Source organism: Thamnophis elegans, chromosome 5 (genome assembly GCF_009769535.1).
Source record: "Thamnophis elegans isolate rThaEle1 chromosome 5, rThaEle1.pri, whole genome shotgun sequence".
In the NCBI taxonomy this organism is placed as follows: Eukaryota; Metazoa; Chordata; class Lepidosauria; order Squamata; family Colubridae; genus Thamnophis; species Thamnophis elegans.
In genome coordinates, this window is record NC_045545.1 from 16,811,242 (window position 1) to 16,839,081 (window position 27,840).

Genomic DNA, 27,840 nt, shown 5'->3' on the forward strand with positions numbered 1-27,840 from the left:
TAGTTATCCTGAGATAATACCTTGGTTTTGTTTACCAAGGTAGCGGAGAAGGTTTTTTTTTTTTACCAGGGTATTGGAGAAGTATAATTAAACACTCAGGAAGCTGCTTTATACTGTTCTGAGCTATAATCATAGGGTGTATGTTTGTGCGGGTGATAAAACTCTTCATTCTTAAATTTTGTGACCTTTTTAAAAAAAATAGTAATAATAAATAAGTTAGGATTAGTAGATTTTAATACATTTATTTGAAACATTACTTTAAAAACAAAGTGAAGGTGAAAAATCAGCAATTTTGCTAGCCAGTTTGGTCTAGTGGTTTAGACACCAGGCTAGAAACTAGGAGATTGTGTGTTCTAGTCCCACTCTTAGGTGTGAAAGTTGGCCTGGTGACTTTGGGTCAATCACTTTTGTTCACCCTGACTCACCTCACAGGATTGATTGTATAGAGAAAATGGGAGGAGAAAGGAGTATTAGCAGTGGTGGGTTGCAGGTGGTATGTCCCGGTACGGGTGTACCGGAGCCTTCCCGGAGTGCCGGGTACCGTTCTGGTATGGTGCTCCGGAGGGCCCACCTGCCTGCCTGAGCTCCTGTCCTGTAAAGCCTTCAGCGCTTCTGCTCACGCGCATGGCACGTACAGCGCCTGCTCCGCTGAGCAGCTAGAGCATCGCATAGGCTTGCGGAGGCATTGCTGGCAGGTACAGCACATGCATGCGTCCTGCGTGCATTCATGTGAATGACGCCGGGCCCATTCCATCCGTACCGGTTGGAATGGGATCCAGAACCCACCACTGAGTATTAGGTATGTTTTATAATAAATAATAAAGGTGGGATAACCATAAATACTTTTCAGTGGTGTGATCTCAGGAGCTTTGGGCAAGGCAGTACGGTACAGAAACAGGCTGGCTAGTCATACAATCCATTGCCTGTGGCTTGCGCTTCTCTATCCTAAAACATAGTATAATAATAGGAAGCATTCATATCAATACTTTCAGTGCTCAGTGAGCAGAAAAAAATGTTCTGACATTAACCACTTTAGTTGTCATTTCAAAAAGAGTTTGAACAAGTTAATTGAGCATTACTAATGCCTTAAACCAAGGGAAGACAAGCCTGCAGGAATGCTTCTTTGTTTGATACTTGAATTGTCTGTTTTCCAGATTCCTGGAAAAACAGAAGGGGCTCTGTAGAATGGGTTTCTTTTTGCCCCCCCCCCCCCATCCCTTTCATCGATTAGGCCACTTTTGCAGCTTAATGAGATTTCTCCCCACTTTTCTAAATAGAGAACAGATTCAGTTGTATGAATAAAGCATCCCATAACAGTTTCCCAATGGAAAAACTAGCTCATTCTTCCCAAAATAGCACCTTTCAAATTTGTTCATATATCTCTGAGCATTCTCAGCTGATATCCCAAGAAGAGATTGTGGAAGATATCAGTGGTGGGTTGCAGGTGGTACGCTCCGGTACGGGTGTACCGGAGCCTGCCCGGAGCACCAGGTACTGTTCTGGTACTGTGCTCCGGAGGCCCTCCCCGCCCCTCCGAGCTCCTTTCCTGTCCTTTAAGCCTTTGCCGTTTCCGCGCACGCGCATGGTGCATACATCACCTGCGTGACACTCCGCCAAGCAGCTGGAGTGTCGCAGAGGCTTGCGGAGGCGTCACAGACAGGTACGACACATGTGTGCACTGTTTGCGTCCATGTGGGTGATGCCAGATCCGGAACCCACTTCTGATATATATATATATAGGTGAGTTTTGCCTCATTTTTTTGACTTTTCTTAGCACAATTGTTCAGTGAATCGCTGTAGTAGTTAAGGTAGTAACAAGGTTGTTAAGTGAATCTGGCTTTCCCATTGACTTTGCTTGTCAGAAGGTCGCAAAAGGTGATCACATGACCCCGGGATTCTGCAACTGTCATAAATATGACCCAGTTGGAAGCATCTGAGTTTTGATCATGTGACCATGGGGATGCTGTGACGGTTGTAAGTGTGAAAAGACACTTTTTCAGTGCTGTTGTAACTTCGAATGGTCACTAAATAAGTCGAGGACTACCTGTACTGAAGTGTTACTTCAGCAAACAAGGCATGTTGTTCATCACTTTTTGACCAATAAGAAGTTACTATCAGGTCAAATACAGTTCACATTTTTCAGCTATTTAGGATACGAGTCATCTATTAGCAGGATCAATTAGTGGGGTGAAAATGTGACCTACTCTTAGTTTGCATATACTTGTGACGTTAAGAGTGCAGGTAGTCCTTGACAGACGTATGGGGCGGTGTATGTGTGTGTGACTTACGACCTAGATTTAAAGTTTTGATAGTCATTTTACCCCTCATGGTCACATGACTGCCCTTTGCAGTCTTGACATTTAGGCTGCATTAATGGCTGTTCACAGCATCTTGTGATCACACAACTGCATTTTACAATGCTTTTGCGAAAAATTGCATTTCCTTCCCCCCCCCCAGCAAAATTGTACCCATAGCAACCATTAGTTCACTAACCTAATGACCACCATAAAAAAAAGATCGTAAAATTGGGTCGGTTATGTGACCAACCGTTTTACGACCATCACCAGTTACCACCATAATGAGCAGGCTCCATTACAGTCGTAGCTTGAGGACTACCTGTATCAAAAAAAAAAATCATGGTGGTGTATAATTAAACAAGGCAATAAAGCAATTCTACGATCCTGAAATACAGTACTGCCATTAGTTGGGATCTGTAATAATTGTAAGCACAATTATAAAAATTGCCGTGATGGTTGTGGATGTTTCTCTTTTCATTTTGAAGTGTTCTTTCCCACAATTAGCTAGTTGCTTTTGTAACAGGCTCTCTATTGTACACAGACCCTGACACTCTTGGCTCCAATCCTGGATCTGCAGATGGCCATTTTTGCAAGTTTTGTAGCCACATAAGCGATTAGTAATTGTATACAATCTCTCAGCCAAATTAAAAGAATGACAGGAAAGTTGTTATGGTTCCCTTCTTGTTTTTCTTTGCTTTCTATTTATTGTAAAGTGACGAATATCGTAGTAGTGCCTGACTTGAATCAACATTTCTTTAGTATAACCTTTGGGGATATGAAGAACTTTATTTATACCTGTCATTTCTGTGGTAATTCTTATAACAATCTTATATTTCTCCACCTCCAATAAAAGAAGGGTGTACAAATAAATTGTAAGCAATTTAACGTACACTTTTGTTCCTAAATGTTTCCATCTCAGTTGATGGGAAAGATTCTGAGTGTGAAAGTCACATTTTGAACAAAAAGAAATTATGCAGATTTACTGAAGTAACGACATACACAGAAATTCAATCTTACAATGGTAATATGTACTGTTGGATAATCTTAATTTTGGCACCTGCCCTATTGAGTTATGGTTTCCAATAAAGTATTACAGTGGCAATCCAAAATATACTTGGGGATAAATGCCCTTAAACTACAGATAGTCCTTTATTTACAATCATTTGTGTGGTGACCAAAGTTACAACGGCATGGAAAAAAGTGACTTATGGTTGTTTTTCACACTTACTGCCTTTGCAGCATCCCCCCCTCCCCATGGTCATGTGATCAAAATTCAGATGCGTGGCAGCTGACTCATATTTATGACTGTTGCAGTATTTTGGGGTCATGTCATTTACCTTTTGTGTCCTTTTCACAAGCAATGTCAATGGGAATGCCCGATTCACAACAACCATGTTACTAACTTAACAATGGCATCAAGAACTGTTATAAAAGGCGCAAAACTCGCCTAACACCGTCTAATTTAGTAACAGAAATTTTGCTTCTGTTGTGGTCGGTAAGTCGTGGACTACCTGTATAACTTCTAAGTATACAATATATGGATATGTTTTTCTTTGTCCAGTTTGCTGCTGCTAAACTGAATTAAATCCAAATTGAAATCACAGATATGAAAATGCACTGGTTTTTTTGGTTCTGTTTTTTTCCCAGAATGATCAAGTCTCAGCCGCAGGAATATAGTTTCATTCCTCGGACGTGGATTTTTCCAGCAGAGTTTACCCAGTTCCAGAACTATGTAAAAGAACTTAAAAGAAAGCGCCGACAGAAAACGTTTATAGTCAAACCAGCTAATGGGGCCATGGGACATGGGTAGGTGCAGTGGTAACCCAGTTTTTCCACATGAGTACACTTGTTTATATTAGTGGAATTATAATTAGATATTGACTTTCTAAAAATGCTTTCATTAATAACAAGGACAGTAAGCAAGCTGTTGATATTATGCTGGCAACAAATATTTCCTTCCAAATAGTGGACTGGATTTGTTAGTTTTGTTTCCATATATAGGTAGTCCATGCTTAACAATGCTAATTGGGACTGGAAACTCTATCCTTAAGGGATGTGGTCATAAATCAAAAACCTAAGTGACTGTGTTGCTTAATGACAGTAGCTCTGAAACTCTCAGTGCTGTCGTTAAGCAAGGACCTCAAGCACACCACATGACAACAATTTCCAATTTCCTGTTGGATTCCCCATTGACTTTGCATATGGCAAGTTAGCAGGGAAACTCATTAATCACAATCACCTGACTGCCGGTTGCTCTAAAAACTGTAAGGGTTTTTAGAGCAAGGTACAGATGTAACTATCATTCATTCAGTATTGTTGTAAGTTTGAACAGTTACTGAATGAATAATCATTAAGTGAGGACTACCTGTAATAATTTATTATTTATTTATTAAATAAATGGTTCAGAATGAAAAGTTTTCAGTTTTTCTTTTTTGCCCTTTATCAGGATCTCCCTTGTCAGAAATGCAGAAAAACTTCATTCCCAGGACCACCTCATCGTTCAAGAATACCTTGACAAGCCCTTCCTTATGGAAGGGTACAAATTTGATTTAAGGGTGTATATTCTGGTAACTTCATGCGATCCACTTAAAATATTTTTATACCATGATGGATTAGTGAGAATGGGCACAGAGAAATATCATCCACCCAATGAATCCAATATGGTAAGTAAAGGTTTGAGTGAATAAAAATAGTGCAGCAATATATGCTTGGGCAAACTTATGGTATATATTGTAATAGAGAACAGCTAGGTATTGATTACAAGTGAAATTGTTTTGGAATGATTATATTTAGCTTTGTTTTTAATTTCTGTTGAGTTGAGAGCCAGAAGAATACAATGGTTGAGGGTATCAAAAGCTGCTGAAAGGCCTAAAAAGGCTAGGATGAGTCCACAAACTTCATGTACAACCAATATAGATGTGTGACCAGTGCCATCTTGGTTCCATGTTCAGTCCTAAGCACTGGTTTAAAACAGGTCCAGCAAATTGATTTCTTTTAGAATTCTTCATGGGATTATGTTTAGTCTTTGATCCTGGAGACACTATACAGATTTCATGACTAGGTAGAATTATACTTCATCAGTTTATTCATTTTACCAACTTGTATGCTAGCTAATTTGAATAGTTCAGTTTGGCACATCTAAATAAGTTTTTCCTTTTGTCTATCCTGAATTTTCAACCTTGGTATTTTATTAGATTAATAAAATTAGATGAATAAACAAATAAATTAGATAAATAAACAACACATAAGTTAGGTAAATACTATTCTGTATCAAGGAAAAAAACTACAAGGTTGATTTCCTCCCCATATCATGCATATTTTTATTCCTCTGTTATATTTCATATTATTTAACTTTAAAAAAAAAAAAACTAAAAAAAAAAAGTATCTTTTCTGCAATGTAAAAACTGCTTCATCTTCATGAAGTCTCTCTTTAAATAGAACTGTAAACTCTCTTTCCCTACTTGTCCCTCAGGAATCACATTCTGATTTCTGTTTCAGAGCCAGTTGTATATGCACCTGACCAACTACTCTGTGAATAAGCACAATGAGCATTTTGAACGGGATGAAACAGAAGATAAAGGCAGTAAGCGCTCTATAAAGTGGTTTACTGAGTTTCTGCAAACAAATCACCTTGACGTTTCCAAATTCTGGAATGATATTTCAGTAAGAGAAAACTAATATGCAATAGCTGTTCTGTGTTTGGTCATCATAATGGCAGTGCTCTGTACCGTTCCCCTTGGACTGGGACGTAATATGGATTTTGTATGCATGCAACTGAAGACCTTATTTAATTTTTTTTTAATACAGTGAAATTACTAAAAGACAGAACTGTTATGTGTAGAATCTTGTCATTATGTCAAAGAGAGGAAATGGGCAGAATACCAGATTTTTTTTCCAGGAAACTAAATAATGTTTTGAACAAATTATTAGAATCATTTGGCGGTCCTGATTAGATCCTAAATATTATTTCCCCTGGATTTTTTGTGATTTAGTGCACAGCCAACAATCAATTCTTATTTTGTTAGTCTCTTATCGTATTTCGCTGTTTAATGGAATGTTTTTCTGTAACTGTCAAATAAACACAATAATGATGCTACTCTGCTGTCCTTACCTTTTACACAATCTCCCAGGAGTTAGTGGTGAAGACACTTATAGTAGCAGAGCCACATGTCCTTCATGCTTATCGTATGTGTAGACCAGGGCAATCTCCTGGAAGTGACAGCGTTTGCTTTGAAGTTCTGGGATTTGATATTCTGCTGGACAAGAAACTCAAGCCTTGGCTACTAGAGGTGAGCAGCTTTGCAATAATTTCAATAAATATATAAAGGTTAAAAAATCACAACTGGTATGCCACTCAGTACTATTGCGGAATTAAAAACCAGATGTTCCTATCTAACCATTAGAAGTGGGTGCGATGGCTCAGCAGTTAAAGTTCTGAGCTTGTCAGCTGAAAAGCAGACAGCCCGGATTTGAAACTTGAGCATCACGTGAGCTCCTATTGTCCTAGCTCCTGCCAACCTAGCAATTCTCTAAAGCAGTGTTTTTCAACCACTGTGCCACGGCACACTAGTGTGCCGTGACATAGTGTAAGGTGTGCCGTGGGAAAAACACCCGCCGGGTGTTTTTGCCTCGGGACATCTCTGTGTCCCGAAAGTTGCTTTCGGGACACAGGGATGCCTCTATTAAGTCCCTGCGGCCCCGCGTTTACTTTAAAAACGCGGGGACCGCCGGGAGGTAGCGCATGCAGGGACGTCACTGATGTCCCATGCTTCCGCCCATAGCAACAATCGCGGAGGACCAGAGCAGTGAGGAGAATGCGTGCTGTCAACTTGGTAAGTGTTACCAGCGGCGCGTCTCCTTCGGTGTTCCGAGCACCGAAGTGGGGCAGTACACAGCCTTCAGTAATACACTGTATGGCTGAAGGCTGTATGTCTGTGGGGGAACTATACTGCACCTAATGTGGGGGACTATACTGGACCTAATGTGGGGGAATTACAACCTAATGTGGGGGTAACTATACTGCCAACCTAATGTGGGGGGAAAAAAGATATATGCAAGTTTTTTAAATTTTTTTTTAACATTTTCTAATGGTGGTGTGCCTCGTGATTTTTTTCATGAAAAAAGTGTGCCTTTGCACAAAAAAGGTTGAAAAACACTGCTCTAAAGCATGCAAATATGAGTAGATGAAGAGGTACCACTTTGGTGGAAAGGTAACAATGTTCCGTGTGCCTTGGCATATAGTTATGCTGGCCACATGACCACAGAAATGTCTTTGGACAATGCTTGGTCCCTCAGAAATGAAGATGAGCACTGCTCCTTAGAGTTGGACATGACTGGACAGGGGAAACCTTTACCTTTATCTAATCACTGGTTTATATATTACACATTAAAAAATAGAATTAAGATGACTTGAAGTGAGCTGTGCAATCAAATAAGGCTCCTGAAAATACATACACTGTACATACACACATTAATAAATGAACATGTATGTATAAGGTAAAGGTAAAGATTCCCCCGCACATGCATGCTAGTCGTTTCCTACTCTAGGGGCAGTGCTCATCTCTGTTTCTAAGCGGAAGAGCGAGTGCTGTTGGAAAACATCTCAGTGGTCATGTTGCCGGCATGACTCAACGGCGAAGATGCATGGAGCTTTCCCACCAAAGTGGTCCCTATTTTTCTACTTGCATTTTTTAATGTGCTTTCAAACTGCTAGGTTGGCAGAAGCGGAGACAAGTAACGGGAGCTCACCCCGTTATACGGCATTAGGGATTTGAACCACTGAACTGCCGACCTTCTGATCAATAAGCTCAGCATCTTAGCCACCACGACCCGTATGTATACACAACCTATGATACAATATTTTGTTGTGTGGTGGTTAAAGACCCTGATCTAGAAGCTGGGAGACCATGGGTTCCACTCCTGCCTTAGGCATGAAGGCAACTGATTGATTTTGAGCCAGTCAACTTCTCTTCTCCCTAGGAAAAAGCAGGGTTTCATCCTGCGGGGGAGTAATTTGGGATGATATTTATGACAATGATTATGATGACACCTGTTATTTATCTATCCTGCAGTTAACTAGTAGCTTTTTAGATCAAGGCTGATATTTTTAGAAATGTACCATAAAATATTATCAGATACAACATGATAGGGACAATATTAGTTGCATGTTTGAACCATGAATCAGGACCTCTTTTCTCTACCTATGCTCACATAGTTTTTCCTCTAGCAGAAGCTTGTATGTCATCTTACAAGTATTTTACACCATCTAGTGGATAAAACATGAAGTACTCTATTCCAAATAAAGTAATCTTGTCTATTTTGTTTCATCTTTAATTTGTCTGGATAATGTTGTATTAGCATTTGCAATCAATAATATATGAATAGAGAGAGAGCTCCATGTTGAACAGACTCTGTTTCTTCAGATGACCCTGTTACTGTCAGGTACTTCTTCAACTGCCTTTAAATTCCAAGAAATTTAAATAATAATGTAAATAAGTTACAGATAGGTTAATGTGCTTGAAAGTAATTCTCCTCTATCAGATGTGTTGACCATTACTTTCAGGATCTCTAGTCAATGTTGAATACAGAATTAAGGGATCTGCAGTTTTAACACATCTCAATAACAACTGTAAAGCTGCGTAGTAGGGCATAGTTGTCAGAAAAGAATGCTGTTCAAGAGAATGAGTAAGGTTCCCAGGTAAAAAGATTGGGAAAATACAACCAGGTGGTTGGAAATAAGGAGGTGTTTTGGGGAAGTGGATAAAAGAAGAAAACTATAGTTAGGAAAGATTTTAGATTGAGGCTTATTCTTAGGTGATGGTATAGTAGCTGTAGCTAGGAACGATTTTTTTCAGTTTGGTGTTACAGCAACTTGAGAAGTTATAATATACAGCCGTTTGTTTATTGATAATACAAGTTTTCCAGACTGTACCGTGTTTCCCCTAAAATACGACAGGGTCTTACATTTTTTTGACCCACAAAATATGGCTTGGGCTTATTAGAGGTGGAAGGCTTATTGTTTTGGGGTTGCCGGGCGGCTGCTCCCTTGCAAGGGGGTTGCAACCATGAGGTGACCATGCTCACAAGCAGCCACCTGGCAAACCCCCTCTCCATCCTGACAGAGCACCATTCACTGACCTAGGGAGTGTCCCTAAGGCACCAAGCCATGTGGTGCTCTGCCTGCCCCATAGCTCCCGCAGCTTGGCACATTCGGGATACCCCCTAGGTCAGTGCATGGAGCTCTGCCCGGCTGGAGAGGGGTTGTGTGAGTGCCTGCTCCGCCCCCAGCTTGCATGCCTCCCAGCCTCACCATGCCCTTGGCCAGCTGTCCTTGCAGCAGCCGCCGAGCTCCAAGCAAAACTTCTTCTCCGGCTCCCAAACTCCGGAACTCAGCTTCCGATTCTTCCAGCAGCGGCCGCTCTAGGAGTGTGCTCTATGGTTATGAGCAGGCTGCCGGAAGACTTTGTCTGGCTTATTTTCGGGGGGGGGGGGGGGCTTAGATTTTTGCCCACCCGAAAAATGTGGCAAGGCTTTAGTTTCAGGACATGTTGTATTTTCGGGGAAACACGGTAGATGCTTACAGTTAAATGAAGCCAGTAAAGAAGAAGATAGAAATGTAATGTTCATTGATTAAGAATTTGTTTTGGAGTCCAGTTTAAAATATTAGTTTTGATTTTAAATGCCTAAATGATTAAAACTATCTTAATAAATCCTTTCATACTTTTTCTGATCTCAACCAACAAATGCTCTGTCTTACACATTGGCAAAAAAAATCAGAACACAAAATATAAGCTGGGCAGATATGACCTCGTAGACGACCCCCATTCTTTCAAGGAACTTGGAGTACTCATCTCTAATGATCTAAGTGCTGGAGCCCACTGTAACAACATTGCCAAAAAGGCATTAAGAGTTGTTAACCTAATCCTGCCTAGCTTTTTCTCTGGTAACACTGTGCTACTAACCAGAGTATACAAAACATTTGCTAGACCAATTCTCGAATATAGTTCATCTGTCTGGAACTTGCACTGCATATTGGACATTAACACAATTGAGCGAGTTCAGAGGTATTTCACGAGAAGAGTCCTCCACTCCACTGCTTGCAACAGAATACCTTATGCCATCAGATTTGAAATTTTGGGCTTAGACAATTTAAAACTACGTCGCTTTCGGTCTGACCTAAGCATAGTACATAAAGTTATCTACTACAATGTTCTACCTGTCAATGACTACTTCAGCTTCAACCACAACAATACACAAGCACACAATAGATACAAACAATGTAAACTGTACCAAACCCGATTGCAGAAAATACGATTTCCGCAGCAGAGTGGTCAATGCCTAGAATGCATTACCTAACTCAGTGGTTTCTTCCCCAAACCTCCACAACTTTAACCTTAGACTGTCTACTGTTGACCTCACCCCATTCCTAAGAGGACTGTAAGGGGCATGCATAAGTGCACCAACATGCCTACTGTCCCTGTCCTAATAACCCAATTTATTCGTATCCATTTCATGTGTTCATAATCTTTTATATACTTATATCTATTATCTTATACATGCTTGACAAAACAAATAAAGAAAAATAAATAAAACTCTTACACCCCAATATTGCTGGCCTACAACTCTGAACAGTCATAGGCAATACAGTCAATAGAGTGATACTTTAGCAAAGTATACTTAAAATATTTTTAGAATAACAATGTAGCACGTTTTGTCTTATCCCCAACTGTGGGAGATAAATTTTTAAGCAGCTTAGTATTTGTGAGAACTGAGGGTTATGGCTTAACATCTTTTTTTCCTGTTGGTTAGAGAGGAGAGTGCATTGTAATTATTATTTTCTGTCAGAATACATATTTGGTTTGCAGAAACCTAGGACCATTATATTAAGCAACAAAAGCACGAGATCAAAAGTAGAGAACTTCTAGGTTTTGTGGAGCATTTTGTCTAGTTTTTGATACCTCCTATAATCAGGGGAATCCAGATTCAAATATCAAAATATAACAGTGTTTTTGCAGTTTGAGAAAATGTCACTAGCAAAACTTTTACAATGAATTTGTGTGACTGCTGGCTTGATATTGCAAGAGGAAGATAATTTCCAACTCCACATAAATGTACTAATTCCTATAGTCCCCAAGATATTGAACAGCACCCAATCCATCATTGTGGTGCACTCATTGAGTAGAGCAGCATTATTAACTGTAGTCTACTGCAGAAATAATTGATTGGTCTATTATTAGCTAATTCTATCAAATTTTGTTGATTGGCTGTTGAAATAGGCTCCCATACAGTATATATGATAGCTTACATTCAGTGATTTTAAATAGCATGGAGTTCAGATTTATTCTGCGAAATATTTTGTAGCATGGATGGGGACTCTGTGGTTCACCCTGTTATTACACTACAATTTCAAGTGTCCCTCACAACTGGCCATGCTGCCTGAGCTGCTAGATATAGCATTGGAGGACTATTAAGTGTAGGAAATTGGGACTCCAAACAGTTCAAATGAATGTATAGGTTTATTATTGTATGCCAAAGCTCTTTGCAAGAATCTGAACTATTAATGGTTAAAGCTAGTTGGTGGTAGATAAGAGTCAAAGGAATTCAAGGTGGGCTGGACTTAGATTTCTTGTGAGTGCAAAGGAACTCAATGTATTTGACACCTCTTTTCGGCTCAGCTTAATCATCCTCTAAAAGGGCCATGAATCCCCAACTTTGATCTTATTGGGAAGAACAGTGAAATGTAACTAATTCTATATTTTTCAACCTTAATTTTTCTCAATTTTTCTGTTAGAAACAATAATATCCTCATATATCATCTTTGTTCTACAAAGTACTAATAAACTTCTATATACACATATGTTCCCCTGCTTTTCAGATTTTTTTTTGTTTTAATAGCTTTACAATATTAGTTTTATGTAAAAATTAAAATTTAATAATACAAATCATTAAACATTTTGAAATATGAATTAAAATGTGTTACACTGCATAGCGCAAACATTTACTCTTTCTCTACCTGTGATTAAGTGTTCATGCTCCAATTATAATAGCATAGGTAAATAATACAGGCAAAGTAAACACATTTTAAATGTAATTCATTATTTTGGAAATTTCATATGCCTACTACAAATTTGTAGTATTTGTGTAAATATTATCTCCTTTACAAATAAGAGGATTTGTAGCAAAATATGATTATTTGGAACATTTGCAAGTAAGGATCTTGAAAGTTTGGTCTGTAATACATGCATACATGTGAGTGATGGAATGTTTTGTACATACTGTGATTTGTATTTAACATTCCTGAAAATGTTCTGCCCTTTTTTTTTTCATTTTCTCAGATTAATCGAGCCCCCAGCTTTGGTACTGACCAGAAAATTGATTATGATGTGAAAAAAGGTGTCCTTTTGAATGCGTTACAGCTTCTCAATATAAGGTAAATATGCATAGGTCAGTTATCATTATTTATTTTGGTTATAAAAGAAATAGAGTTAAATTTACCATATTTTCCAAAAAATGTTTTCATACAATTTAAGTTAAACCCTTTGCCTCTGAGTATTTAATCCAAATATAATACAATCTTTGTCATTATTAGAAAAGAGTAAGTTAAATCCTAGTTTGATCCAAGAACTATATTGGTCTGTCCAGATTTTTATGAAGTAGTTTCTTGAGGCATAAGAAGGACATGTTTGTGTGTCTGTTGTCCATTTGATCAGATTAAGAAGATTATAATGAGACTGGTACTACTGTGTGTATCTATGCATGTTGTCGTTGAGTATGAAAATGCCTAGAGCTATAGGATTTCTTTTTAAACAGCTTATTATAAATGAGGCCTCTGAGGACATTGTGTATTCCTCTGATCTAGTTGATGGTAGGAATTCCAATATCTTGTTTGGTACCATCTGTCCAGCGTCTTTAGGAGGAATTAGTTGTTACGGTATTACCAGGTGAAGCATCTGAAAGCAGCAGGATCTGGCAATTGCCAAGTGTTCACCATCCTATCCTGGCCTGACGTTAATAACCAACTGAGGAGGATTGTTTCTGTGGAGAACCTATAGTATTTCTAATAGTTCATTGTCTGGCTGACAGAGATAGCAGCCATCTGCTCCATCCTGGGGAGAGCGGTTGTAGTAGTAACAACTTTCCCACCACCATTGTAGCTTGTCAGTACCAAGCACTCATTGGCTTGCCAGTGCAGGTAGATGAAAACAGAAACGGTATCTTGGAATAGCTTCCAGGTAGGAAAAGGAAGTAAATGGGCGACCTCTATTTCTGCAACCATAGCAAACTGAAGTATTTGTCCTCTCCATCGGGGAGGTTGGTAGGTATGGGGGAAAAAAAGCGAGCTTGCCATTCATTAGCAAATAAAGATAGCCCTGGACTCTGACATCATTGTGCCGAAAAAGCTGAAAACCCCACTTGGTTGGCTTTTGTTGATCCTTTCAAGTATTTTCTTTTCAGGACAAGCGATAAAAGAAAAAATTTAGCCAAGCAAAAAGCAGAAGCTCAGAAGAGACTGTATGGCCAAGGGTCAATGAAAAGGCTGTCACCTATATCTTCTGACTGGGAAAAGCAACGACGTTCCCTAGAAAGGAGGAGAGAAGAACTGGTAATTTAAACCATCTATGTATATATAAATGAAGGAGCCATGTTTTCTACCTTTTTCTCTAGTGGTATGTTCAGTCATTTCCACATGTTCTTGGCTTCCAGAAAGAGAGACTTGCACAAGTACGCAGGCAGATCTCCAAAGAAGAGCATGAAAACAGGCACATGGGAAATTATAGGTAACTATGTAATCCCTAGATTCCTAATTCAAAGTATATCTTGGATTCATTTGATTTAGAATGGAATTCACTTTGCTTGTATCATGCTTGCGTAAAGGTGCTTTTTTCTTGAATGATGAAATGGGCTAATAATAATAGACCTTAGGATGGGTGTAGGCTATATGTTCTCAAAATACTATCTCCAACCACGTGATGAATCATGGTTCTATAGTTCTCAGAGATATTTATTTCCTCTATTGAGAGAGAATTCTTTCCTAGCTAAAATGGAAGTTTAGTATAAAGACAGATGTAGTATGAAATCAAAGCCATAACAAAGCTTAAACTAAGCTTTCTTAAACAACATTTTCCCCAATAGATCTCAGATGATAAAAGCAAGAGTCTTACTGAGTTTTTCTTTCTGTTAAACTTTAAGACAGATTTTGAGACATATCACTATCAGCCTAAGTTCTTTTGATAGTCTACAGAGGAATGTCTTGTCATGCATTAGGAGTTCCTTAAAAATAATGATAGCTCTTTTTAAAAATGAGATACAGAAATGTGTTTCTTTTTAAAGGAATCTCAAAATGCAGCATAAGGAAAGATGAATAATAGAGAACTAGTTTAAGAGCTTTATAATGTGTTTTACTGGCATGTAGCAGCAGAATACCTGGTGCCTGATTGCTCCCCAATTAAAAAGGAAAAAAGCATACCCTAAAATCTAATAAAATTTCAGATAAAATTGATTGCATACTGTTGCATAAGATCTTATAAAATTTAGAGTAAGGATAGAGAAAATTTGGCCTGTGTTAATTTTTTACTATATTGATTTTTAAATTTGTATTTTTTAGCCCTTGCAGTATAATGAAAAATTGTTAGATCTCTCACCGCCCACCTGGTTTCTAGAATTAGATGCTCCTGATACCAACCTGTTTATTAGTTTGGAATCAGAAAAAAAATCATGATTATTATTTCTGATACCTTAATCTGGTAATGTGTTCATTAGAGTGATTTTGGAAGCTTTCTGTTAGTACTTCTTTAATTGATATAAAGTTAAATATTTTTATTACTATGTTTTGTTTGATATTTTATTTGGATGATATTTGTGTGTTTTAAGATGCCTTGGGAAAACCAGGTTTTGAAGGATGACATATACCAATATCAATAGCATTTTAACTTATATACCACTTCACAGTCCTTTACAGCCCTCTCTGCAAGGGTTAACAGAGTCAGCATATCCCCCCAACAACCTGGATCCTCATTTTACTGACCTCGGAAGGCTGGAAGGTGGAGTCAACCTTGAGCCTATCAGGATTGAACTCCAAACTATGGGCAGAGTTAGCATACAATATTGCATTCTAAGCACTGTGCCGCATTTTAATTAAAGTATCCTTATGTGTCTGCTGCTAGATAGGCATTGGTGTGACTATAAGGGATTGACTTTCAGAATTGTTTAGGGGGATTTAATTTTTCTTGATTAGTTTGGGCAACTAATAGATATAGTGTATAGGAAGAAGTCAGTTCCCTACCTCTTTTTTTTATAGCCCTAGGAAACGTTTCACTTTATACCATTGAAATCTAGTAGTATTCTTATTTTATTTTTAAATATTTTGATCACAAAAGAAACAAAAAAAAAGACTGAAAATGTTAATCCTTTCTTTTTCAACTTTTCATTATTAATTCTTGGCCACAAAAGCATTGTTTATATGACATGGTTGAATCATCCTTAGCAATACTATTGGGGAATAATTTCCCTCTCCCATTATTCTAACACTGCCAAATAATAGCCTCAATGTGTGTAAAAATTGTAGTATTGCATGTACCCTCCTCTGTAATGTGTTTTGAAATGTACCATCACAGAGAAAAGTTGTATGTTTGAAAGAACTTCTTTTTCTCAAACAAAGCATCCATGGCATATTGCCATTACATATAGCAGGTCTAGTGAGATTCCAAAGTAGTTGGAATACTTTGCGTATTTATCTATGCAGCAGCTTTAATTCTGGTGTATTCCAGAATTTGTAAATGGCAGAAAGAGAAGCAGGCATCTGTCCTGAAGTCTGGAACCTTTTTGGCTGTGTGTGTCATCCAGCAGTCCATACTAGCCAAGCTGGATATTAATAATAAATTACAATCCGTGTGGTCAGAGAGGAACAGAGAACAGTCATTTCAGCTGCATAGAAAGGAGGAAATGGATTATAACTGATAGCTGTTATCGGAAAGAAAGTGGTGGGTGTCTAATGCAATTTTTGTGGTTTTTGTAATGTCCTTCTCAAACTCTCTCTGTCTCTCAATTATGAATGCAATATATAATGTTTCGTGTCTCATGCAAACCTGGTTGACATTACAGTGAGTATTTGAACACTTAAGCTTATTGTTTGTATAAAGATAAGCTTTATTCCTATTTTGCTTTTTTAGTTGTAGTGTCTCCTTTCTCCAGTAAAAATACAGTAGATTTTAAGTAGAATAAGTGTTTTCACAGTCTGTGTTTTGCTGAAATATATTACCAAATTAGTGTTCTCCCTGAAAATATGGCGTAGCTCTGTGTATAAACCAGTGCAATGCAATATATATGTGTTATTGAAAGAACAGAAGCTATACATTTTGTTTAACTTCATTTTAATTAAGCATGTATACAGGATAACAGGTTGGGGAGTTGCTCACATCTCACATCTTTTCTTTTATTCCTATTTTAGGCGTATTTACCCTCCCGATGATAAATTTCTACTTGAAAAATATGAAGGTTTGTTAGCCACAGCTTTTCAAACATTTCTTGCTGGGAGGGCAGCTTCACTTCAACGGGAAATGAACAACCCTTTGAAAAGGATGAAGGTATCAGTAGTGCTGTTATTGACTTAATGGTTTCAAATAATTGATTTATATGTAGAAATACTAAAAGGTTTAGATTCTTTTTTCTTCCCATCCAATTTGTAGTACTGTCGTACAGAGTTGTGTTTATACCACAGTGAAACCAGTATTGTTTTTGTACATTTCACTAATAATTCAAACATAGCTTGATGAGAAAAAGTACAATTTTCCGATTTTGTAGCACTTGCTTACAATGTTGGTTTAAAAACCAGAATGGCTGGATCCATACATCAAGGATTCATAAACCATGTGTTATATGTCTTTGCATGTTGCATCCAATTATGGTTTGTTCCCCCATACACTTTTTCTGGCTACTCATCTATCAAGTTTGCAAATAGTACCCTGAAAGAGAAAAACATGTTTTCTTACTTCAACATTTCCAGGGAGAAGATCTGATAGATGTTGCCTGGTTTTGAAACCTCAAGCAACTTTTTTAAAAGAAATGCTAAACTGCTTGTTCATTTCATGCTTGTTTTGAATGGCCTTTGCATGGACAGCTGTGCTGGAATTCCTATGTAGTGATTTCAGCTGTGGTTAGCTAGTATAACCTTGTCTTTTCATTGTGGAATGTGAATGTTCATAGGCTCATAGATCAATAAATGTATAGGATTGCCATGGGTTAAGTTATTGAGTTTAACTGGCTAGTTGGGAATCAAAACTTTTTCAACGTAAAAGTTTAACTTTTGGGCACCTATCAATAAAACATGGCAAAATCAATTATATAAGAGTGGAATAAAAAGTGACACCTTCGCCTCCATAACTCAATTTAAATAGGGATAATTTAATAATTAAACCCGATAATAATCCTTGAACTGAGAACTTTTATTACTTGTATTTACTTCTCCACATAATCACCACCATTCACTCCACACTTCTGCCAACAGTGGACAATCATCACAAAAGAACTCCACACTTTGTCTCTTCAACCAGGTCCTGATAGTCTTTTCTGCATCTTCGTTTGAGTCAAACAGATGCCCACTAAGGTATTCCTTCAATTTTGGGAAAAAGTGGAAGTTGCACAGAACCAAGTCTGGACTCTTATGACGGATGAAATAAGAGGTGAGATCCAACTTAGCAATTGCCTCTTGTCATGGCTGATGAGGTATAAAAGGTCTCGTGTTGTCACCTTGCAGCAAAATTTCTTTCTTGTGCTTCCAAACTCCGTGTAATTGTTGTTTCAGAGGTATAGAGGTGGAAGAGATGGAAAGGACTGTCAGGACCTGGTTGAAGAGATTTAAAGTGTGGAGTTCTTTTGTGACAGCTGTAACTCATTTGGACATCATTGGCAAACGTATGTAGCGAAGGGTGGTGATTATGGGAAGAAGTAAATACAAATAGCCAAATAAATTACAATGGAAAATAATCCTTGAAGCTGTTAAAAAAGCCCTATTTAAACTGGAGGTGGAGGCATAGTTTTTCTTTCAACCCTTGTAAATTATCTCAACAATAATAATTGCAAGTTTCCATTGATATTGTTTTTAGAACCCAGACACTGTTAGATAAGGGAGGGTGGGGGAAGGGTTTTTTTCACAGCATACTAAACGTTGTGTGCATTCTGACTTTTTCATATTTATTTCAACAACGTATCTTTTCAGGAAGAAGACATATTGGATCTTCTGGAACAGTGTGAACTTGATGATGAGAAACTAATGGGAAAATCTGTCAAATCACGTGGACCAAAGGTATGTATTGAATGAAATTAAATGATATCTATATTTTTAAATGAAATGCATGTGGTTCATCTAAATTCTGAGCCGAATTAGGCTGTTTTGGAACATTTCTGTGTGCCATAGTCCCAAATTGAATTTCATCTGAAATCACCAGAAACTGATTGCTGCTCATAAAATTTCATGAGCAATTTAACATTCTGGAAGATTACAAAATGGTATTTCATTTGCCAAAGAGGTTACTGTGCTTTCAAGTTGCTAGAAGCTAGGGTGAAGCAGAGGGAATGAGAAGGGAACCAGTTGAGTGATTGACAGCCATGACTGACAAGTCTACCTTTCAATTTAACCATTAATCAGCAGCCCTTCGGTCATACTAGTTTGTTACATGCTGTTCCCCACTCTTTATAGTGGTTTTTCAGCCATGCTGTCACACTTTAAAGAGCTTTCCTGTGGTGTTAGTGAAGTGTATGTGTGCAGTTAATTTTCTGTCTTCCCAGCCTGAAAATCAACGTTGATGGCACTTAATGTCAAAGATTATAAACCACTCTTTTTACAATTTGTCAGGCTTCTTAGGAAAGGGTGCCTCTGTATTGTTGGTTATCACAGAATTAGAGCACCAAACAAGTTTCTGTTTCTTCTCAAATTTGTAAATCGGTATCGGATCCCTGGTAAAACTCCTTCTGAGGTTGGCTGTTTGCTAGCAGGTGTTTCATTACCCAGCTGGGTAACATCATTGCACTGATAATGTTAGCTACTTGGGTAATGCAAAGTCTGCAAACCAACAACCAAGCTCTGAGAACACTAAGGATTCCACAGGTCAACCAAAGCTATACAATGTGTGTGTGTGTGCGCGCGCGTGTGCATGTATTTATGTATGTGTGTGTGTGTGTATATATGTATATGTGTGTGTGTGTGTGTGTGTGTGTGTGTGTGTGTATAGGGCAGAAAGTGAAGCCAGCTTGTGTAGATCCAGAGGGCTTTTTGAGGTTTGAAACCTTCAGACTTAAAATCAGTGGGTCCTGCCGCCATGTTGCTATATGGTGCAAGACACCCTGATCCTAACCAAAACTAATAATATATGTTGTTTTTTCTTTCTTTAAAGAATGTCATTTTCTACCTGACTGGAATATTACCTTCCCCGCTTCTTTTGTTTAAATTCTTTATAGCAGAAATATTAAAAGGATTGATGGGTTATTTGCATTTTTAGCTTCCAGATTTGACACAATAGGTAGGTTAGTATTACTTATTATAACGCAACCATTAAGGGGCAGAACTACCCTCTATGCCAGTGATTGTTAACCTTGACAACTTAAGATGTCTGGGCTTTGGTTTGTGTGTGTCCACACATCTTAAAATTGCCAAGGTTGAAAAACACTACTCTATGCTATTGGGAAAACGTATTTGCTTATCCAAGCAGCAGTCAACATTTTAAGGGATAGCGAGTGAGATTCTAAGACTGTGGTTCCAGAAGACTCTTACAGGATCTATCAACTCACTGGATTTTAGCAGATTAGAATTCCAAGCCCAGGTAGAATTAGAAATAATAGTAGTAAAATAAAGAAGGAAGAGAATCATAACTAAATGGAAATAGAGAAAAACTTTAAAAATGGAGCTGGGAAAAAAGAAACATTGAAATTCTAGACAAAAGAAAAGGAATCTTCCTAACAAGTACAAAAGAAGAGGTGAAGAGCAGGGTTCTCTGAATCTAGTATTTTTGTAGGAAACTAGACATTTTCACAAAAGGAAGAGAAAATCCAAACTGCTTCCTGAACAATTTTTAAAAGATTTGTCTTATCTACAAAGTTACGGAAATCTGGTTTATTCAGGTTTTTTTAGAGAACTAGTTTTTTATTTTTAGTGGTCTATGAAATGACTTGGAATGACATGGATAACTATACAATATTCAGGACTGTAGCAAATTCCTGGCTAGGACACACTTGGTAAAGGCATCTCGATCTTACTCAATCTTTCACCACAATGCGAAAATAATGTACAATAATGTACACTTGAGAGACCGCCTGCTGCCAATTACCTCCAATAGACCGATCAGATCCCACAGATTAGGCCTCCTCCGAATTCCATCTGCCGGCCAATGCCGACTGGCGACTACCCGGAGGAGAGCCTTCTCTGTGGCTGCTCCGACCCTCTGGAACCAACTCCCTGTGGGGATTCGAACCCTCACCACCCTCCAGGCCTTCCGCAAAGCCCTTAAAACCTGGCTATTCCGACAGGCCTGGGGCTAAAGAGCTTCTGCCCCCCTCCTCGAATGGTATGGTTGTTGTGTGTTTTAAATTGTGTACTGTTATGTTCGTCTTTTTATCCCCTGTCTGTACCCCTTTCCCTGACTGAATTGTGAGCCGCCCTGAGTCCCCTTCGGGGAAAAGGGCGGCATATAAATGAAATAAATCCAAATCCAATCCAATAGTTGGCAGGATCACGTGGAAGCCAACATGATTCGATGTCACTGAATTAGCTCAATTTGTATAATTCATGGCCCAACGACTGACCACTTCTATGATCTTGTCTCCTAATGGGACTCAAGGTCCTAGAAGCAGTAGGAAAGATGGTCGAGAAGCTGGATTACTCAAGTCCTCTGGGAGCCAAAAATATCATTCAATGTGACTATCTCAAGATGTTACTAAAATGAGAAGAATCTTGGCGAATTGGATTAATCCAGGATTGATAGCATGTTCAGTTCCAGCTACGTCATATCAAACACAACTTTATAATATCTGACATCATTCAACCTACAACCAGGAGTTAAGTTTCCTGATAGGCTAGCTTTCAAGTATTTTAAATCCAGGTCACCTCAAAAGGGATTGTTCCTAAGTGAAGGCTCAAGAAAACCAAACTGAAACTTGGAGCTACAGGCTAAAGAAACCTCTCAGAAAAAGCTTCTTTAAATTCTCTGTGGGGATTTCATTACACCCGTGAGTTGAATAAAAGTGATAATAGTTAGACATCCACTAAAGTCTACCCGAAAGATACTGGAGGCATGATCTCCATTATCATAGAGCCGAGGTGGCGCAGTGGTTAGGGTGCAGTACTGCAGGCCACTTCAGCTGACTGTTATCTGCAGTTCAGCGGTTCTAATCTCACCGGCTCAAGGTTGACTCAGCCTTCCATCCTTCCGAGGTGGGTGAAATGAGGACCCAGACTGTGGGGGTGATATGCTGACTCTGTAAACCGCTTAGAGAGGGCTGAAAGCCCTATGAAGCGGTCTATAAGTCTAACTGCTATTGCTATTATATATAATTCACTCATCAAGGATTCACACATGGTCAAGTATGATTGCACATTCTGTGTGCCAAAGGCCAAGCTGAAAATCCTCTTATCAAACTACTTATTCAGTGGAACAGCCAGAAAGAGGAGTGGGTCTTTGCCTATCACTGTGCCATGCTGTCTGGAGGCATATTTCTTTCCTCCCAGCAAGAAAGAAAGAACAAGAATCGGCAAAGAAGGACTTCTTAAACCTAATAGCAAAGGATTGCCCAGAACTTGAAACTAGAAGACACAAATGGAGCAGAGGAGTCCTGGTCAAACAGGTTAGGTGAATGCATAGTCCCATCCACTCAAAGCCTGATCAACCTTAGATAGTATGGAAATAGACTGTGTGAAAGGGGGATAATCTACAAAGATGCCAGGAGCAAGTCCTTAGAAACAAGAAAACAAGAAAAGACCCTGTTCCAGACACAGTCACCATTGCTCTTCCAACTGGGTTTTGACTCTAGGAGGACCTTCAGATTAAGAACCAGCTTTGTATAGCAGACCAGAATTTATCACGGATCATAAGAAGATAGAATATTTCATCCTACCTCAAAGCTTAGAATTCCAGCTTCATCAAAAGGAAATGATGATTGTGTCAGTGCAATTATATTAACACTGTTTATATTGTAATACAGTGAAACTGAAGTTGGGGACTTTAAACCTTGAGAATGTAACAGGATTGTAGACAGAGGCAATCAAGGTTTATGTCAGAACTGTTGTCCAAGGTTGCATTTTACTTGGACAATAATATTAATAAAATACCATTTTCTTTTTAATGTAATAAAAGACATTCCAAAACTGCACTGACTGCAAACAAAATCCATCCATCCTTCCTTCCTTCCTTCCTTCCTTCCTTCCTTCCTTCCTTCCTTCCTTCCTTCCTTCCTTCCTTCCTTCCTTCCTAACTGGTACTGTAGTTTGTGTCCTCTAGAGGGCATACTATACTTTCTAACTGGAAATTCTTCATAATCATTCACATTGGTTTAATACTTTTTTGCTTGCTAATATCACTCTTCTTGTAGTTATTGGATATTCATTCACAAAATGGCATATGCATGCCTCATATGCATATTACCTCTTTCATCCTATGTCTGGAAGATTTCTTAAGGCAGTTTTGTATAATTCTGACTTGGTTGCTTCTGTGTCAGGTGAAAGAAAGAGAGGACTGTGTCACTTCAAACTTGATACTAAAAAATTGGATCTTTTGTGTATTGAACTACATCCCTCCACTCCTCTCATCTATCAAAATATCATGACCTAAATTTAGTCGTCTCATCCATGGAATGATGAGAGTTGTAGACCAGAGCTAGGAAAGACTGCCATTAACCACACAATTCAAGTCTCATAATAACAAATCGTATGTTATGAAAACAGTTGCTAAACTTTCCATTTCCATGACTGCCATATGGAATCTTGTTTGTGTAACAACAGTGAAAACACCCACCCACCCTGAAAAATTTCCTAATTGGCATTTTTCTATGTTGCCTTATAGCCTGAGTTTGTACATAGGTTTAAACCAAATATATCATCTAGATCAGGGCTGTCAAATTCGTGGCCTGTGGGCTGGATGTGTCATGCGCTGGCCACGCCCATCCCTGGTTTAGTAAAGGGGGGGAAAGTCACGATACGGCACGTGATGGTGCCCTGACGATGCAAGATTGACACCCCTGATCTAAATCCAAATGATCATGACCAACCAAACCTATGGTTTAACAAAATACTAGATACAATGTTCTTTAGTAGCTATCAAGAAATATTGTTTGCTGACATCAGAAAAAATAAATACAGTATCAGATCCTTCAAATATCTCTAATTTTGACTTGGGTAATGTTTGGACAGGCTATAACTATGGTGGAGAGTAATATGAGTTTGAAGGGACTCCTTGTGTGGGAGGCGGAAACTAGCCAAGAGGTGACTCGTTATGTCATTGGTCCACCAGTTTCACTAAGGGCAAGGGATAATGGAAGTTGCAGTCCAAAATCTCTAGAGGACATCTGATTGTCTACATCTGTCTCCCCACTTCCTTCTCCTATGAGATACATATAAATTCACGGTCACTGCTTGCTTAGCCTATTAGATGATAGTAACTATCGATTCACAGCAATCCTTTCAGGAAGATTTAGTCCCACTGAAAAAAACGGGGCATTTAGATACCTTTAACCATGAATTGCCTTGTAGCCCTTTGAGATGTGAGTTTAATGACAGCCCTGTGGAATACAAAGGACTGCAGGGTATATCCTAATCCTCTTCTGTACGTGTGGCACAGCACTGGAAGATAAATTAGCTACTTTGTGTCAAGTGACCTACTTTTCATTTAAGTTTTTATTTGCCTGATAATTCCTAGCCCTCAGCTGGTAAAAAAGATTAACAGTCTCAGCTGAGGAGGGTATTGGAGGCAGATTGCAACAAATGATACCTTCCACAGTCCTCTGTATGAAAGAAGGACACCTAAATAACCTTGTTTATTGCTCTGGCTGTTTTTCCTGACATTTGTGCATATTTTCCTTTCCTTTCCTTTCCTTTCCTTTCCTTTCCTTTCCTTTCCGTTCTGTTCCTCTCCTCCCTTTCCCCAATTTCTTTATTGGAGGGGAGTCATATAATTGCTTTATTTCTGGGTAAAATTGCATGTTGTTTAAATATATAATTAGCTTTTTTAATATAAGCAAAGATGGGGAAACTGATCTAATATGAATATGTCTGTGATTTTAACTTTTTGGCTATGCTAATTCCACAGATATATGCATTGATAGAAGATCCAATGAAGTGAATTTCTTTTTTTGTTTCGTGAGAGAGTATGTTGAAAGTCCTACCTTTAATTTGTGGTTTTTCCAATTATTAAATAAATCCCCAGATTATAATAAAGAATTTATTTCTATTTCTTCCCTGGCATTAGTCAAAGTAGACAGCACTGATAGCTTTGTCTAGGTATAAAAATAATTTGATATATTTTAATGACCCTCTCTTCTGACTCTAACTTATAGCTATTTTCTTTGGTGAATGGCCAGAGTCATGGAAATTATGTCATGGTGATATTTATTTTCTATTAGCGTTGTTACCATCTAACATAGCAATGAATCATGAGATTCCAGCTTCCAGTGTGATCTGATCTCTCCTTATGTTACTGATGTACTGAGAATATATTTGAAAACAGGAATGAATTTTATAGTGCCAAATATGTTGTGGGTGATCTCTGATAGGAAATCTGTCAAAAGCTTCACTTGGAAACTTGGGAAGTTCTGAACTTTCAGAATCCCTGTATCGTTTTAAATTAACATATTAGCTTTTTCACTGAATATCTGTTGAAAAATTCCAATACTGTAGCATAAAAAATATTGAAAGCAGGCTTCCTGGTGTTTTCTCAAACACCCTGAATCATTTATATATACAAATACATAAATATTTGTGCTACTTTAATTAGTTGTCTCCGAAATGCCCAAGATGGGTAGGTTTTTTAAAATAAGAATATTGAGCTGGGCTGTTTTCCTTTCAGAGAAATTTCAAGCACTTCAAGATCTGTAGACCACAGGGGATTTCAGAGAGCATAGCTTTCATTTCCTGAAATCCCTTCTTCTCCTGGACCCTTAAAGGCCTAAGATCCATTTTCTGTTTTGCATCAAGTCATCTTACACACAGCTTGAGAATTTAAAGATACCTAAAATAGGTTTAATGCTGCTGGTTTATGATTAGGCGTCTCCAAAGTAGTGTTCCTTCAGATAATTTGAATTTCAATTTTCAGAGTTTACTTCTAGTCTAGGACTTGGTTCAATATCCAACACTGTTATTCTGCTCTGCTCTGCTCTGCTCTGCTCTGCTCTGCTCTATTCTATTCTATTCTATTCTATTCTATTCTATTCTATTCTATTCTATTCTATTCTATTTCTTTGAGGTTCCAAGCTATGGATGCCAAAGATTGTAACTGTCTTTTACTTACCAAAGTATTGTAAAGTAAGGAATGTTATAAAAGCTAAGCTCAGTAATGCTTTATGTAATATATGTAAAGATTTGACTCTAATAGGCAAACCTTATTGCAGTCAACAGAACCGATCAAAGCTCTTATATTTTGCCTCTTAAAATTCCTTGCAGATTCGAAATCAGGTTGAATCGATGAAAATGAAGACTGATCAGAGGCTTATTACATTCTTCCTCTTTTCCCTTGCAGCCTCTGTATTCAATGCCAGAAAGTGCACAATTCATGAAAAAGAACAAGACCGACAGCAGTGGCAGTAGTCATGAAAGCAGCAGTGACATCTCTGAATGGGAAGAGGAGGCTGAGAAAGAAGATGACAGTGGGAAGAAAGAGAAAAATGTCACATTTGATCTCGAAGATAGGAAATTAATAGAGCGATCCAGTAAGTTACATGAGTGGAATTGATTAATTTTTATATTAAATTTTTTTTTTATTTTTTTTAAATGACCACTTGATTGAGAATGTTTTCTAAATGTGCAAACATATGTGATATTTTGAAATACTTCAGAAATTAATTAATACATGCTTGGTTGTTATGGGGAGGCAGAAAATTTTTGGTATAATAAGAATTAAAGCACATTGCAATTTTTTTTTTAAAAAAAAACCACTCGTTCCCCAATGCCAGTTTATTGTTTTTCTCAGTCCTCATAATTTAACAGAAAAGACACCATAACTACAATCCATCCCAATTGGTTATATTGGCTGGGATTGCTGTGTGTTAAATCAGCATCCTTAGTCTGAACTGAACAAATGGATAAACATTTAAACTGAACAGCGGAGACAGAGAATTAATTGATACAGAACATTTCTGTCCCCAGCAATCTAAAACTCATAAGGTTATCAGTGTATGTAACATAGATGTTTCTGCGGGTAAGATTATCACTCCTGCTGTCAAGCAAAACCAAGCATTTAATAGTGAGTGCAATACCATGTGCATGAATCATACAAGTGGCAAGAAAATAGGGGCAGTCAGGCATAACACAGGTTAGGTAGACAGTAAACACAAGGTCAATCAAAATGGACTCAAATGTCTATACACCAATGCACAGAATATAAGGAATAAACAGGGTGAATTAGATTAGAAATTCAAGTAAATGAGGGCAGATATGATATTGTTGCCATTACAGAAACTTGATGTGATGAAATCCACAAATGGAACATACAGCTAGAAGGATTTAAATTATTTAAAAGAAATAGATGAAATAACAGAGGAAGTGGAATTGCACTATATATAAGAAATAACTACATCTCTACAGAAATAGAGCACAACAATGATGAGAACTATCTTGAATGCATTTGGGTCAATATTAAAGGTTGGGGGGGAAATGATATTGCCATCGGTCTATACTACAGGCCACCCAACCAAGCAGAGGAAGTAGATGAACTTTTTGCTAGTCAGCTAACTAAGGTATGTAGGAAGCACACCACAATAGTAATGGGGGATTTTAACTACCCTGACATCAACTGGGAAACAAACTCTGTACCAAGTGGAATATCCAACGGGTTCCTAACGAATCTAGCAGACAACTTTGTTTCCCAAAAAGTAGAGAAGGAAACAAGGGGATCGGCCATATTAGACTCAATTCTCACTAACAGAGAGGAAATGATAGAAGGTGTTGAAGCCATAGGAACCCTGGGGGCAAGTGACCACGCAATATTGGAATTCAACATTATGCAAACACAAGTAGTAGAACAAAGTCAAACTAGAGTCTTGGATTTTAAGAGAGCTAATTTCAATAAACTTAGAGCTTGGGAAGAATTCCATGGATGAGAATCTTCAAGGGGAAAACAACTCAAGAAGCTTGGGAAATTTTGAAAAATGAGATTACAAAAGGTCAGTCTAGCACAATACCAATGAAGAAGAAAAATAACAGCTCCCAAAAGAAACCAGCATAGCTGCATAAAGAACTCTCTGACAATTTGAAAGACAAAAAAGTTAAGTATAAAAAGTGGAAAGATGGGGACATAACTAAGGCAGAATATCAGCAAATAGCCCGAGCCTGTGAAGATTAAGTAAGGAAAGC

At 38.1% G+C, this 27,840-nt stretch overlaps 1 protein-coding gene across 1 annotated transcript in view; it reads left to right on the plus strand.

Moving 5' to 3' along the window:
* Positions 1-27,840, plus strand: part of TTLL7 (tubulin tyrosine ligase like 7) — a 75,697-nt gene that overhangs the window by 20,690 nt on the left and 27,167 nt on the right. The window contains exons 7-16 of the mRNA XM_032217373.1: positions 3,945-4,103; positions 4,744-4,960; positions 5,796-5,960; positions 6,428-6,586; positions 12,632-12,726; positions 13,752-13,899; positions 14,001-14,074; positions 16,744-16,879; positions 18,511-18,597; positions 26,009-26,198. Of these exons, the coding sequence (XP_032073264.1) occupies positions 3,945-4,103; positions 4,744-4,960; positions 5,796-5,960; positions 6,428-6,586; positions 12,632-12,726; positions 13,752-13,899; positions 14,001-14,074; positions 16,744-16,879; positions 18,511-18,597; positions 26,009-26,198 (1,430 nt within the window). The remainder of the gene's footprint in view (positions 1-3,944; positions 4,104-4,743; positions 4,961-5,795; positions 5,961-6,427; positions 6,587-12,631; positions 12,727-13,751; positions 13,900-14,000; positions 14,075-16,743; positions 16,880-18,510; positions 18,598-26,008; positions 26,199-27,840) is intronic.